Source organism: Arctopsyche grandis, chromosome 6 (genome assembly GCF_051622035.1).
Source record: "Arctopsyche grandis isolate Sample6627 chromosome 6, ASM5162203v2, whole genome shotgun sequence".
NCBI lineage: Eukaryota > Metazoa > Arthropoda > Insecta > Trichoptera > Hydropsychidae > Arctopsyche > Arctopsyche grandis.
The window spans coordinates 25,917,664-25,933,545 of NC_135360.1; the positions used below are offsets into that span (position 1 = coordinate 25,917,664).

The 15,882-nt window shown below is 32.0% G+C and overlaps 1 protein-coding gene across 1 annotated transcript in view; it reads right to left on the reverse strand.

Moving 5' to 3' along the window:
- bt (projectin protein bent) overlaps window positions 1-9,384 on the reverse strand; it is an 83,428-nt gene extending 74,044 nt beyond the window's left edge. The window contains exons 1-3 of the mRNA XM_077433762.1: window positions 9,130-9,384; window positions 450-723; window positions 230-369 (exon numbers count right to left, since the gene is read on the reverse strand). Coding sequence (XP_077289888.1) covers window positions 230-369; window positions 450-622 — 313 coding nt within the window. The 5' untranslated portion in view covers window positions 623-723; window positions 9,130-9,384. The remainder of the gene's footprint in view (window positions 1-229; window positions 370-449; window positions 724-9,129) is intronic.
- Window positions 9,385-15,882: the final 6,498 nt, after the last annotated feature.

A 15,882-nucleotide genomic window follows, 5' to 3' on the forward strand; every position in this document is an offset into this window, starting at 1 on the left:
CACTTAAAAATAACTTACGCAATAAAATTCCACAAAAAAGGGTGGTATCATAAAAATACCCCTTGACGCTTTTTTGTGCAATTCTATTGGGTTAGTTCTCTTTGAGCATCTTTGAACGTTTGGATGTCTCGAGAGTGCAACTATCTCGAGTGCATTTTTCCGGTGACCATATGTATTTACCCTACCCCCTATGTAGTAAGTATAATAAAATTAAAATCAAAATACTAACGGCTAAAGTTAAGATTGATGGAAGCGGCCACCTCGCCCATCTTATTCTTAGCTTTGACTTTGTACAGCCCAGCATCGGTCTCGATCACGTCGTCGAGCTCAAGCACCACCAAAAACTTGTTGCTCTCGACGGCTTGTATCCTGCAAATCATCACGCCCGTTTACACCGATAATCTCATCGCCAAACGCACATCACACCGATCTGAAAGTGTATCACCGACCTGAACTTCGTTCTGTTGTCCTCGTGCAGCTGCTCGTCGCTACGATACCAGCAAATGTCTGGCTGCGGCGATCCCAGCAGCTGGCACTCGAACACCAGCTTGTTGCCGTCATCTTCCTGCCGCAGCTGGGGCTTCTGCGTGAAGCTCGGTGCGAAATCCTCGGTCACACCCATCTTCAGCAAGGAGTCCCCTCAGCGGGCCTGCCCAGTCGTCACCAGGTCAAGTCGCAGTGGCACGCGCCGCCACACACCATGCAACTGTCTGCTCTATCAATCTAACGCACACAAACCACTGTTAAAACATTCACTTTATTCACTTTATACCCAACATAAAAATACCAGTGCCACCGATCAACACGTGTGTAAAATTTACTTCAATATTTTATTTGGCGTTGAAAAACGCCAAGGAACGTTTTGGGTTAGAGAAGTATTCGTCAGTTATTTTAGTATTATCCTAATTAGTATACAGACACAAGTCAAATGCCACATTTTTATGAACTTGCAAGAAAAATCTAAATAAAATATCACAGACTGTTCTAATGTACATAAATCTAATATATAATTTCGAAAGAGACTTTGCATATATGTAGCCTTGGTAGGTTGGTTTGTAGACAACACATTCGATTTTTTTTTTTCGATTCATAGGCGCCGATTCGATTCGAAGTCCCCGGGGGTGAAGGCACCGCGGGCGCAGGCGCCGGATTCAGGTATACATATAATATCGAAAAAGACTTAATATATATGTTTGCTTGTTCGTTGCAGTAAATTTAATAAAAAAAACAAATGATTATTCAAATAAATGTATATAAAATAAAACTATTCCAATAAATTTAATAAAATGTTTACTATTAGATTAGTCATGCTTAAGCGGTTTATCTTACAAATACCGAGCGAAGCCGTGTAAAATCACTAGTATTGTATAAAGAAACACTTGTCAAGTAAACGTTATTTAGATTGGAATTACGATTCGTAAAAAAAATATGAGAAATGTAGAGAGAAGTATACATTAACATTAACTATTAGCAAACATTTCAAATAATTCAAACATATTTATATGTTTTCCATTCCAAAAAATGTTCTTCGTGTATCAAATAATAAAAGGGTACCATTTATCGGCCCGGCAAAAAAGAAAGAATTTCCCCTCTCTAAAATAGCTCGCACGACAGATCCGGTTTTCGTGCGGCAAATCAAACGTCAAATAGGTTGCCAGTCACAAAAATAAATACCGACCCTAACAACCTAATTTTAAATGAATAGGGCCAACCGTAACTTAACCTAACCTAACCCAACCCTTAAATAAATAAGTGTTGGCTGCTAAAATATTACGATTACCCGGGGAAAACGTAACTGGTTATGATTTCACTGAAACGTCAACTTGACATTAAATTTCGTTTTGACATTTGTCGTGTAGTTTATTTTACAGCCATGCCAAAAATATTATCCCATAATAAAATAAACAGAAGTGCATATATACATACATTAATAGAAAATAAAAATCGATACGTTTGCTTTTAAAATGATGGTAAATAAATTAATCTTAAAGCTCTAGATCTTATTCATCACGCTAGTTCAAACCACAATCTAAAAAAATACTCTTTTAACCATTCATCTAACGTTTTTATCGTCATTCTATATCTTCTATTTCACATGCTGTTGAATGAATGGAATTAACTACACGTGAATGAGAAAACAATGTCAATTTGAAGTTCACAACATTCATCAATCCGTCAATATAATGTAAGAATACCATACTTCATAGTCAAAATATAATAAAACATCTTCCAATATGAGCTTAAGATATTTAAGAATACAAATTTTCCAGTAAATTTAGCAATATTACCTCAAATGACGTAAGCTATGTACATGTACAAGCAGTTCTCACTTGGAATAAAATAAATTGACAATTATATCATAGTAGATTTTTTTCCAAAACACGGTTTATAATCAAATTATATAATCCCCTACAATCAATTATTTGGAACGGAAGCTATCAAGTGCAGTCATTTACACCAGTGTCAACACAAATCGTAAATCTTAATACATTAAAATTTAATAAATAACAGCAACCCACTTTCTCAAAATTTCCACACTAATCTCGTCAAGCTTCTTAGAACTGACATAAATTTTTCGCAAAGATGCCAAAACATTTCAGTGTAATAAAACTTACGTAAGCACACACACATACGTGCGAAAATAGTAACACATTTATTCGAACATCTGAATGTATACATATTGAATTTATTTTTACTTAAAAGCACTCGAAAAGATTCAACCGAACTGGATATAAAAATAATCAAACCGGTTTCCATCACCGTAAAAAATATGCACTTAAAACGACGACTACATTTATAATTGTCACTTTTCATACATATTTCAACCAGTTTGGTCCCAGATTGTTTTGCAGGCACTCACTTACATAGTGCTGAAAGGCAAATTTGCAAGAACGAGTGCAATGTTGTGGCCGTTGAGCTAAAACGCCAGCAAAGTTTTACGAGGGCAATATTTCGGGGTCGGACTATGTAGTTATTTCGGGCCAATAAACAAAATTGATATTTACGTGCCTCGCCCGCTACCGTTTGCTTCACAGTTTATTCTGTGCAGAAAATTCCAGATATCAACAACCTGGTCGGAATGACCACGCAAACATATCAGGTGTCGGAAATCTTAACGAAAGTTAGGGAGTAAACAAAATGGCGTAGGGACGATGCCTAATTTTTCCTTACTCAATGATCGCTTATCGGACATTAAAATTCAAATTTCAAATTTTTCTGTATAGTAAACTTATTTAACTCATCTTTATGATTTCTTACTTTTTTCTAAGAGTCTTTCAGTCTATATAAATTTTCAATTGCTTGGATCATTGTATACAAAGTCGTAGTTTTCCACATAGTGTACTATCTTATATCAGAACACGTTGTTAAAAAATAAATACGTAGTTTATTTATACGTAAATTATCTACTAATGATTTGTACATTCGAATCGTAAAATAATTTGAATCAATTTAATTTTTACACACAAGAAATTCTAAGAAGATAAATAACCTTAAAATATTCATGTTTAAATTACACTGATGAACATGCACATGTTCTCAAATTGTATAAATCAGTTTGAAGTGTTATAAATTCAACGTAAACAAAACTTCTTACGCTAAATCGCATAGGAATCTTTTGTATGATTAAAAAGTAAAGCTCAAAAGCATTAGAATTAACCACAAATTATTCTATCGCTCAAAATACTACAATTATATTCCTAGAAAATTTGCATCGGTCGATTGCATAAACAGAATGCACTCTACTTAAAACGTTTCAATTTTCCGAAAATCGCACGGCCTACATACATACATACTAACCTTAATAAAATCTATCTGCACCTATTTTCCCACTCATTTCATGTTTACAAAATCGACTGCATTTTATTATAACCCATTGCGAAATGTGCAAAATCTTGAAATCACACCGCAATAAATTAGCCTCGTTGAGTTGCGAAAAAGGCTTCAAAAAATACTACAAAATAAATATTCTTTGATCTCACATCATTTGGCATGTTATTTGAGCGTTTACATGTTTCTCGATACCTCAAAATACGCGTAAATATTTTTCCAAGAATCCCAAGTAAATTATTATTAAAAGGTAATGAAAGAATCTCGAGGTAATCGAGATTGATTCAAATAAATATCATATACCCATAAATCTTTACTTTGTAGTGTAATAATCTAATAGTTAAAACGTAATATGGCGATTGCTCATTGTCTATTTTTGAATAGTTTTCGTAACCAAAATAGACGTAAATATTCACTAATCTGGACGTAAATAGTATTTGAACCACTGCCCAAATGAGCTCAACTGATATGAGATTCACTTTAATTTTCTAAATATACAACACATAGAATAGCAGAACTTTCAGATGCAACGCGATTATGAAAACGTTTGTTCTAAGGAAGCTCTACGAACGTTATATTTTTTAATAAATCTTATTATTTCAATTTCTTTTCAAATTTTACACATTTTAGAACTAATCAGCAAAATAATGAAATGAAATAAGCACGCCAAAAAAGATCACATAAACGCACTATTAATTTAATTATAATCATGAATCTAAAATTGTGAGAAGAAAAAATTACATATAAAACATCTCTATCAAAGACTCCCATATTCTTTTTCATTTTTCTTTTAAAAGAGAAAACGATAATTATCTATCAAAATAATGAAAAAATAGATAAAAAATAAATACATCTAATCTAAAGCGTTCATTAAGAATATCATATATTTTTACACTGAAATAGTCAAATATATTCCACGGACTTGCCAAACTGCATGAGCGAGCAATGACTAAAAAAATTACACCTTTCAAGGTCACCGGACATGCATTCATTTAATTTTTTTCGAATGCATCATGCAATATTATGCTTGTGCACGTGCACACTGACCCTCATTCAAGTAAACCCCAAATGACTCACTGACTGTTTCAAGGTTCCACGTCATCGGACTATCACTGGTCTCCGAGAATACACACTCCTGCAGATAAGATGGAGGGGAAGAAATATCCCCACTCCCCCGAACCGGAAAAACAATTCACGAAACCGTGGAAATATACATTAATAATATATATTAATACATTAATAATAATACATTAATAATATATTAATAATATTTCCTTTATATTATATTACACCATTATGAGTTTCAATTTTATCGCAGCACATTATGTTATGCTTCAGGGTCATAAAATTTTCACGCCGTTAATAAATTTCGATTAATTGATAGGATTTTAACGCGAAAATGCGGTCGACGCGGGAAATTTATTGCGACATCGTGGCGTGAAAAATATTATACATACGTTTTTTTTTTCTGAAAAATAATTCGCAAGCGGACAAACTTATCGTTTCCACTGTATATATATATATACATACATATATAAACATATGTATATGTATGTGTGCGTGAATTTAGAATATTGAATAACATTTTCTAAATATATTAGACTTCATATGTCACCGCATCATGGGATGTTATGAATCACCGTCGTCCCTCAACCAAATTTATTTTTTATATTATATAATATCAGGGAAAATTCAATTATTGCGTGATGTGATATACATGAATTATTATAGTGTTGAAATTAAAATGCTAGTATGCGTGCATACATACATATATCATGTTTGAGATTTTAACTGAGTATTTTAATATTCATTGTAAGATTATTCTAATACAGATATGTTTTCAAATTATAATGTCAAATTAATCAAAACGTCACATCGTCTAAATATTATCTTAAATCTTTCAATTAACATACTTACTCAATACAATACATTCCTTCTCTATTTATACCGGTGTTATACATATACGTCGAAATCAAATGGAAAGCAAAATATATATTACATTAGTACATACATATATGCATACGTAAAATTTTACGATATCTATGTATATTCAGTGACGGCTCGTGCATAGGAGCTGCGGCACTGCAGTACTTCCAGAAAAAATCGCATTTGTATACATATCCAACTTGTGAATGTAAATAAAATAAAAATGATTAGATATTTAACATATTCATTATTAACGAGCATGTCAAATATCTAAATGCAAGTCGTAAATGCGATTTTTTCGCAGCTCCTGTGCACGAGCTACCACTGGACATACATATGTACATATGTATATATGTATCTATATATATTTTTTTATTTAATTCTATCGAATCTAACACCGAGTTATTATATTTTAGAAGCTATCAATCAATATTATATTTTTTATGGGATTGTAATAGAAAAACTATTTGTGTAAGGGAAAATCTACCTAAAATTCACAATTTATTGCAATATCCACTGTTTAAAATTATTATTGTCTAGAAAAAGAATCTAGTGTTCGAGAGAAAGAGTTTAGCAGAAAGCACTTTTGGCATAGTTACTGTTTTCCTGTCACACAAAAAAATGTCAAGGGATTTTTTCATGACATTTTTTTTATAAATTCATTCAGTTCCTTTTCCCTACAGTTTATGACGTCAATAAAACAAAAATACGCAAAGTTATTTTTTACATAACTATTCAACGCAATCAATCTATTTCCTGGGTCTGTTTCGAGATGGATTTGAAACACTTTATAAACAAATTCCCCAATTTATATAACAACAACCCTACCTACCTGTCATGATTCATGAATTTCTACAATATGTCTCTTTCTCATTTTAAATATTTAGCCTTTAACATTTTTCATTGCTCATCCATTTAAATCGTATCGTCATATAACTTATCATCAAAATACCCTATATCTACGTTAGATTAAACATCATCAAAATTGTTTCTCAACTCTCAAGTTTTCAAGAACATACATTGCACATATACACATGTATGTATTTACATACATATATGTATATATATATATATATATATATATACATATATATATATATATATATATATATATATATATATATATATATATATATATATATATATATATGTATATATATATATATTTTTTTTAAATAGTCATTCAACTTCATAAACAAACTTATATGTACATATGTAACTACAGTAGTTTATATACGACCTTTAACGATTTTTAAAGCTTTCCATTAATACTTTAAAATACTCATACAAAACTATTCTACATTTCACACTCTATAATAATCCACATGCAGAATTAGACTCATCCAAACATGTTACACATCTATCCAAACGTTTATACATATTATGTATACATATTGTATTCGCACTTTTTCCCAAAAAGCGTGAGCAACACAACACAAATAAAACACTACTTTCTCGACCATCAATCCCGGTATTTTTGATGTTTATTAGTGAATCCAGCTCAAACTTGCACAAACACACGCCACCGGACGTATCTCCTAATTTTAGAGCGGCTACAAGCTCGAGAACACATCAAAAAACATACACCGAGCAATACACATACAAGCAATACACATACTAACTTAACAAACCCTCTCAGTGCCCAATCAGTACATTAAATCCATCTATACACATATGTACATGTCAGTGGCGTGCGATTAAATTACCCCTGTTTTCGTCGCACAGCCTCACTTAAGTGTGTGTGAGCAGGACACAAGAGGATGCGGTATGACGTCACCGCGTCCTCTTGTATCCTACTCACGCAAATCTAAATAAAGTTGTGCGATAGAGACAGAAAAATTTCCACCGCACCCCACTGATACATGTGTATCGTACACCCAAATCGTACATTCAAAATTCTCTATAATATAATATATGAGCAATTCCATTTCACAAATACTATCATTAAATTGTCTGACATGATATGACGTATATCCACGACAGAAAATATGTACATACATAAATGCTTCTGAAATTAAAAATCACTTTTAGGCTTAATCCTTTGGTGCAGAAATATTTATAAATTTATTTTATGATGAAACATCAACGTTAGGATCAAAAAATGACGTACAATTTACATAGTCTATATGTTTGTTTGTAAATATATTTGCATAGTATATATAAACATGTGCATCGTACACAATGAACAGTACTCTCACCCACATTAAATATAATATTTTGCATTTAACAATATTTAAGAAAATACTGCTTTTCCAAGATTCTGGACATATCGAATTAAAATAAGTGATAACCATTTGTGAATTAAGTCAAACAGAAATAGTGTTTTTGAAACTGAAAATTGGACTTCCGCCACTTTCAAATATATTATATGTACATAACAGCTCAACAATTACAATTTGTACGATTTTTACTTGATCTACGTATATTTTACTTAAAGTCCCCAACTATCCCAGTCTGTCATATCCCAAATATCTATCAGAGCCATAGATTTATAATACACATAGATGGGCCCTGACGAGTGATTTTGGTCGGAGATCTTGTCTTCACTAACTGAGGGGTGCGGGGGGTTTAACTAGCGGGGAAGTTGGGAAAAAAAAGGTTTTTTTCCCTACGACGCAGTGGTACCTACCTACCTACTGAGAGAAACTGCGCATGCGCCATGTATTTTGCATGCGCCAAAAGGGAGACCAGTATAAAGCGTGAGGGCGGATCTAGTGTATTATACATCAATGATCATAGCACATACTTTTTCCGCCTACTACCAATCTAAATTTACTATATCAATCATTGGCCATGTGATGATCTTTGACCATCTGAATTTTGAAATAAGTACCCTGTGACATTGCTTTTGTGCTCTAAACCTGTCCAGTATAATATATAATGCATGTCACAGCTGTTTGGTACAGTAGGGAGAAAAATACACCATTTCAATATTGGTCAGCTAAGATTGTCTAACCAATAAGAAAGTTTTTCAACCAATAGGAATCAAGATATGAAATGTGCCTACTGTAAATTAAATATAACTGTATCGATATGACGTCAATTGGTCTTTAAATATACATATGTATGATTGTAATCCAAGTGGCCAACTATCGACTATCAACGGCATGTTTTCCCCGGTAAACGGATTATTCCGTAAAAAGCGATCTCGCGCAAATCATTAAAATCTCGATCACGGAACATCTGGCACTCGAGCTCTCGTTAGTGCGATATTTCGCGTGGGAAGCTTTCGATTGATGGAGTTTTTGGGTGCCGGATGTAATTAGTGACTTGCGCGAGATCGCTTTTTACGGAATAATCACCAAACCGTTTTCCCTACATGATGTATGTATTATATGAACATATGTATATGACACTTTCGAGATGCACATTTACCGGCGTCCCCACGTGTTACGCAGATTCTCAAAGTGTGCAGACGGACGGTCGCGCGTCGGCAGACGGACAAACACACGCAACAATCGAGCTCGACGAGGCGATGTCGTCGTTTCGGTTTCGTATTCGCGGTCGTACTGATCATCACTCGGTGATTTTTGCTCCACGATGACGATTGACGCCAGTGGTGGGCGATATGCTGGCGTCTCGCCGCTCCAATCCTACACGAATATCCTAGCGCGATCCTACCCGGTGACTGGGCCACCCCGGCTGCCGGATGCATACGTCAAACGCTGGATCGTGTGTCATCGAAGACCGAGCTGAAAATTTTCTCACCTGAAGCTATCCTGGTCTGGTATTTGTTCGCTTATGCAGAACGAGTCGTTTGGCCGGCCCACGATTTTTCCCACGATATATGAACGTATCCAAAAAAAAATTATATGACGAATTTATTTGTGTTTTGGTATTAGGATGAGTCCTCAGATGGCATCATAGCGTGTTGACAATCTACGAGCTTTATCTAATATATAATTTCGAAAGAGACTTTGTAACTATGTGTGTATTATTTTTTTTGTTTATAGATATATACCAGGAAGGCTTGACAGGAAGACCCCAATGCGCCTTCCTGGACAATTAATTACAAACGATGCAGCGTTTTATTATTACATAAATCACTGTATTTCGAGAAGCTGAAGAACACGAAATAACAATTAATTAATTAATTAATTAAATAATTAATCCATTGAGACATCTATGGATTTAGATTTGTACATAATTTTTACAAATTGTACATACAATAAATACAGAAGATTTGTGACAGCAGGAAAGATGATTTTTTGCCAATTTTGAGAAACCGATTCAACAATGATTAGATAAAATTGGAAAACTCTGATAAGAAACGATCGATTTGAAGTCTCAAATCTAACCATTAGTATAGCGGATCGAATCCACTGATCACTTGTACAAACGTACACGCTACCATTGAGCCATACTGCTGGCTATATATGTATGTAAGTATGCAAGGTTTGTTGGTAACATCGAAAACAAATCAAAGTTTCTGTGACGATAATTCGATATGGTTTCGATTCGATATATATTTTTTTTCGATTCAAATAAATTTAATAATTAATTAAGCTGTTTATGTTACAAATACTGAGCAAAGCCGGGTACATATATAATATATTATCAATGTAAATTTCAAATGAATGATTTTGTATGAAATCTTCTCGACCATTGAGTCTAATAAAAATCAAAAATACAAATAAGGTTAAACTATGCGAAATTTAATGTTAATACGATATTTCAAATAGTTTTAAAAATATTATATAAAACCTTCGAAGTAATCAATTAAAATTGTTTTATGAATAAAATTATGACTTCACAAAGCTCTATATGATGGTTATCGGATAAATGCACTCAAGAGAGCCGCACTCTCGAGACATCCAAACATTCAAAGATGCTCAAGCGTCAAGGATGTGTATGTTATCCGAGTAGGGTAAGTAAGATTTGTATTGGATAAGTTCTTCTTGAGCGACTTTGAAAATTTGGATTTCTCGAAACTATTCAGTGCAATTTCCGGGAACCCTATATGGAATAGATTTTTCAAAAAATAAAAATAATCTAAATTTAAAAACAGTATATTAAATGTAAATTAATGTGAAAATAATAAAATAAATTCTCGAGAATTATCGGAATAAAAACTAAATAAAGTTAGAACTAATTTTCCATGTTAACTATGTAAATATAAAAATAAACGTTTCAATTCTTTTGACATATAACTTTTTCTAAAAAAAAAATCTTTAAAAGAAATAAATAAAACTAAAATGATTATAAAAGACAGGAAGGAAGATTCAATCAAAAAAAAAAAGTTATTAATACATATAAGTAATTCAAATACCAAAATTTTTAGTGTGCAAGCATTCCCTGAACCAATAACTAATAATAATAATATAAAACCGTAACGGGGTCTGTAATTCGTTTCTAACTGGCTGTCGTCAAATTCGTTTCTAATTGGCTGGATTGATCAAAGACGTTTATGATTGGTCGGTCGTTAAATAATATTTTTTTTCCAATTCAAATAAATTTAATAAAAGCACAAATGAAATTTTTTTTCATGGTCTTCATTTAATTTCCATTTACCGAGCGAAGTCGAGTAGCACACTAGTATAATATATATATATATATATATATATATATATATATATATATATATATATATATATATATATATATATATATATATATATATATATATATATATATACATACATATATATATATATATATATATATATATATATATATATATATATATATATATATATATATATATATATATATATATATTCTTATTATTATTAATAAAAATAATAATAATAGTAAAAACTAATTGCCCTGATTGATTAAAAGCCCTGATTGAGAGAGCATGAAAATCTTAAATTCATAAAAGCCCTCGTTTCATTTTTCTTAAAGTTGCATCGAAATGTTGATTAAAAAATATCGTTTTAATTTAATTTTGTTTTAAATTCGCTCATACGATTTCAATTTTCCATGTTCAATTTTCCAATTTCTTAACACGTTAAGATATATATCATATGTAATTCATAAAACATTCAACCGATTTTTAAATAGAACTGATGTTGTTCTTCATTATTGTAACTTGACCATTGTGTTTACATTCTAGCCAATATTTTCAAAGTTATTAAACCCCTAAATTTCTGCAAGACTTAAATAAATTTGAGAAATTTAATTTACCAATACATTATATCTGATTCGATTCAATACTAGAAATCTTAATCGATTAGAATCAAATATCTAAATCTAAATAAATCAATAAGTGACATCTGTTAGTGTCTACGTCTCTTTCTAAGTGTCTATATTTTCAATCAATTTGAATTTCTAACAGTGAAATTAAACAACATCAAAAATATTTATAAAGCCGTCAATAAAAGTATAACTAACAGGACGTCAATCAAACAATTATGCCAAAAAAAAAAAATTAACCGGAAAATCGAAACATGAAATCGTCCACGCGCTGACGACCGAAACGTGCCAATCGCGCTTTTCCCCCCTGAAAACGTGTAGCCACGACTCTAAACTGCAATTTTCTCGGATGAATGAACCGACATTACCGGCGAATTGATGGTCACAGCATCTCTTGTCGGCCGGTTCGATTTGGCTGTTAACCTGACCGCATTGTTGGCAACGCTGGCACCGTCGGCTAAATATACCGACGACTGTCAATACTGACATGGAATTCCGCCGTTCCTATTTACACATCCGTCGATCGATTCCACATAAATGTCTCGTTTCCACTGTCCGAGACTGTCTTTGACAAATGTCGAAAGCTCGACAGACATTTTTACACCCGTTGGAAGATTCGAATTTTCATCGGATTCGGTCTGCACCCTGATTTATCGCGACCCGCGTACATCGAAGTTTATCTTAGCCAAGCGCGTATTGGCGAGACTAATGGCATAGCGTGCAAGTTTTCTATAGCTTTCTATTGCTGTAATATTACACTAATTAAATATTAGGCTGACAATATAAAACACAAGTAAGATAATTAGCTGAAAGATTCAATTTTTGTATAGTATTAAAAAATATATATACCTATACCAAATCCATATCGAAATTTTACCACTTTGATACTAATAAGACGATTCCGCACGCTGATTTTTAATAAATCATCGACTCATTTATAGGTGCTATCGCTACGATGAAAATCTATAAAAGTGGGTACTTTTCAGACGAGATTACTTTTAGTATAGTGTAGATAAAAATGACATTGGATTTTACAGAACATTCAGTTTTCAATATATCAACTTTTCCATATTATAATGATATAAATTTTACGCAAATTGGACCTTATTAGAGGTAAGGATCAGTAAATTTATTATTAATATATCAAATTTTCCAAAACATTATATATTCATGTATATTTAAAAATTCTAATTTTTTACTCACTACACATATACATACATATGTATAATACATGCATGGAAATACTTATTTTCTTTTTCAAAACATAGCGCTGACTATCAAAACATTTTATTTATGAATAACAAAATAAATTAATAAACCTTTTAAAAAACTAGCATATGTATGTACCAATTTGATGTTTACGTCGCCTGTTGCCAGGGGCATCGAGCTCCTCGACCAGATTTCTATTAACTTGGATTTGTTTAATCTAAAATATGCTCATCTGGTTGAGAGACTGTTTAATTTGAAATCGTAACGTGTTCTATAATACTATTATAAATGTGTTTTATTATTGTATTTGTGTTCTATTCTTGTATTTATTTTATATTTACGCTAATTTTGTTTTTTCATTGTTTTGTATCCCTTGTATCCTTTTTTCTTTTCTTTTTTTTAGATGGCTAAACAAGTGACGACTTGGAACTACTTAGTAATGTCATTATGGCAAAATTTTAATAAATAAATTGATTATATTAATATAATAAACATCGATTGTATTATTTCCTAATCAAATATTGATAAATATATATTTGCAACCATACTAAACACAAATCATCAAAAATCCCAAAAATTTCAAAGAACTTTTAAACCTGCATAAAATGTCTTCCGTATATTCCTTGTAATAAACTTCATCTATCCTCTACTTATCCACAGCAATAAACTTAATTTTATTATGACAAACTTATTACGACGTTGACGATCATACTAAACATAAATTTAAATGCATTTCAGACGATATAATATTACATATGTTTAGTGCACACAATACGTATCAACTGAATCGTAATCACGTTGCAACAGAACCTTCATTGAATAATTATAAGTGCCCACATACAAGATCAAAGCTCACTTTGATGTATCCATACAACAATCCAAAATCCAAATCAAAACGAGCATAAATCTCAAACGGGAGATCAAAACCTATGTATATAAATGATCGCACACTCGGTACTCATCCGCGAAACATAAACACGTCGAATTTTCCGCGATGGACGATTAATCGTGAAACCATAACAGATTTGTACTATCCACGGGCTACCTTTTAATTGTTTCGATTCGCACGATTGAGCTTCGCCGAATAAATCATGCGGGTGGCTATTTTACTTTTGCCAATGTTGACAAATGTTGAGCAAGCGGCCATCTTGCACAACGGGCACCTGTCCCAATTCCTAGCTCGGCCACCTGTCACGAGATCCTACAACATGGCGGCGACTCGATTCATAAAAACAACCTTCTTAATTGGTGAATCGACACCACCGACCAATTAACGAGGTATATATTTAATATCGCCTACGAAAATTATTAAAATAATTAATACGATAGTCTTTCAGAAGCCAAATCAACAATAATCCTTTACAAATATCTGAAACATTGTGAAGACATTTAACTGTAATTTAATTTATTTTCTTAAATAATATATTTCGTAAGATATTTTGTAAGATAACAGATATAAATTTTTTTTTAAAAGTTGTTGAATTAGCTTTTAAAAATCTCTTGCGTTAATCAACACACTTCCTCTTTCAATTACCGAATCAAAATTATCAAATAATAATTGTTTAACTTAATAACCTAAATTTAAAACTATTTTTCTGTAAGAACCAATATATATTGATCCGCTTAAAATGATTTACACATCTTCAAGTAACGACTACTCTACTGATTGCAATATAGCTAGCTTAGAAATGCTGCCCATAAGCATTTCTAAGCTAGCTATATTGCTAGCTATAAACTAGCTACAACTTTGATATTAATAATAAATGTTGAAATCAATTAGTTTTATTTACATTTTAATGGAAAATTGCATAGCTTCAATTTCCAGACAGCGACTCAGCGGTGAAAATTCAATAAAAATCAGTTTTCAACATTTTATTAAACGTACATATTTAGCCTACTTCAACTTTACACGATGTCTAATGCAAAAAATTTCGGTCTCAAACGGCGTTAAAAAATAGTATATCTTTACGAACTATTTATTTAATAAAAAAAACTTTAAATTTTGACGGCTGTAAAAGGAAATTTATCGAAAAATTCAATGCTATAAAAAAATCTCTCAAATTGGTCAATAATTAGTAGGAAAAGTGAAAAAAAAAACAGTCCCCACTACTTACGGCCTAATAAATTGTATTACGCGATCATGAAATGGGCGTAGTGTTTTCTATAATAGATAGGTCGTTACTCTTATAGCATTATTGCACAAATCATACGTGCAATTAATAAGTGATGCAACCGCGGACCGTATCAGAGTTGCTGGCATCAGTTTTAATATTCTTTTAATTGCAATCGCCATTCTTAGAATGAGTAGCAAGTGAATCACCCCGCCTTGCCCAATTAACAATTCTCACTATCGAATCCCTTTATCGGAATTTTTTATTAAAGCGAGCGTTTAAACTTAATACGCTTTCATATAAATATATTTAAATAAACTTTAAATAATACTGTATGCATGTTTAATATTCTCAAAGAACAACTGAAACGAATTACCAGACCGCCATTTTGTTTTATGAATTTGAATTAAAACAAAAATTTATTACAATAGCATCGTCTCGCTCTAACTCTATTAACTTTTGAGATTCTTTCTCTTTTTATTCGCGACCAATCAAAGCACAGGAACGGCTCTAAGCTTCGCCCTAAAGCTCGACTCACACACACTATAAAAAGACATGTAAAAGCTTAAGCTTTATAATGTAAATAAAAATAAACGAATACAATTTAAATTTAAATTACATAAATTGAATTTAAATTGAAAGTTCGAATTCATCGAATTATTTGAAGAGACCT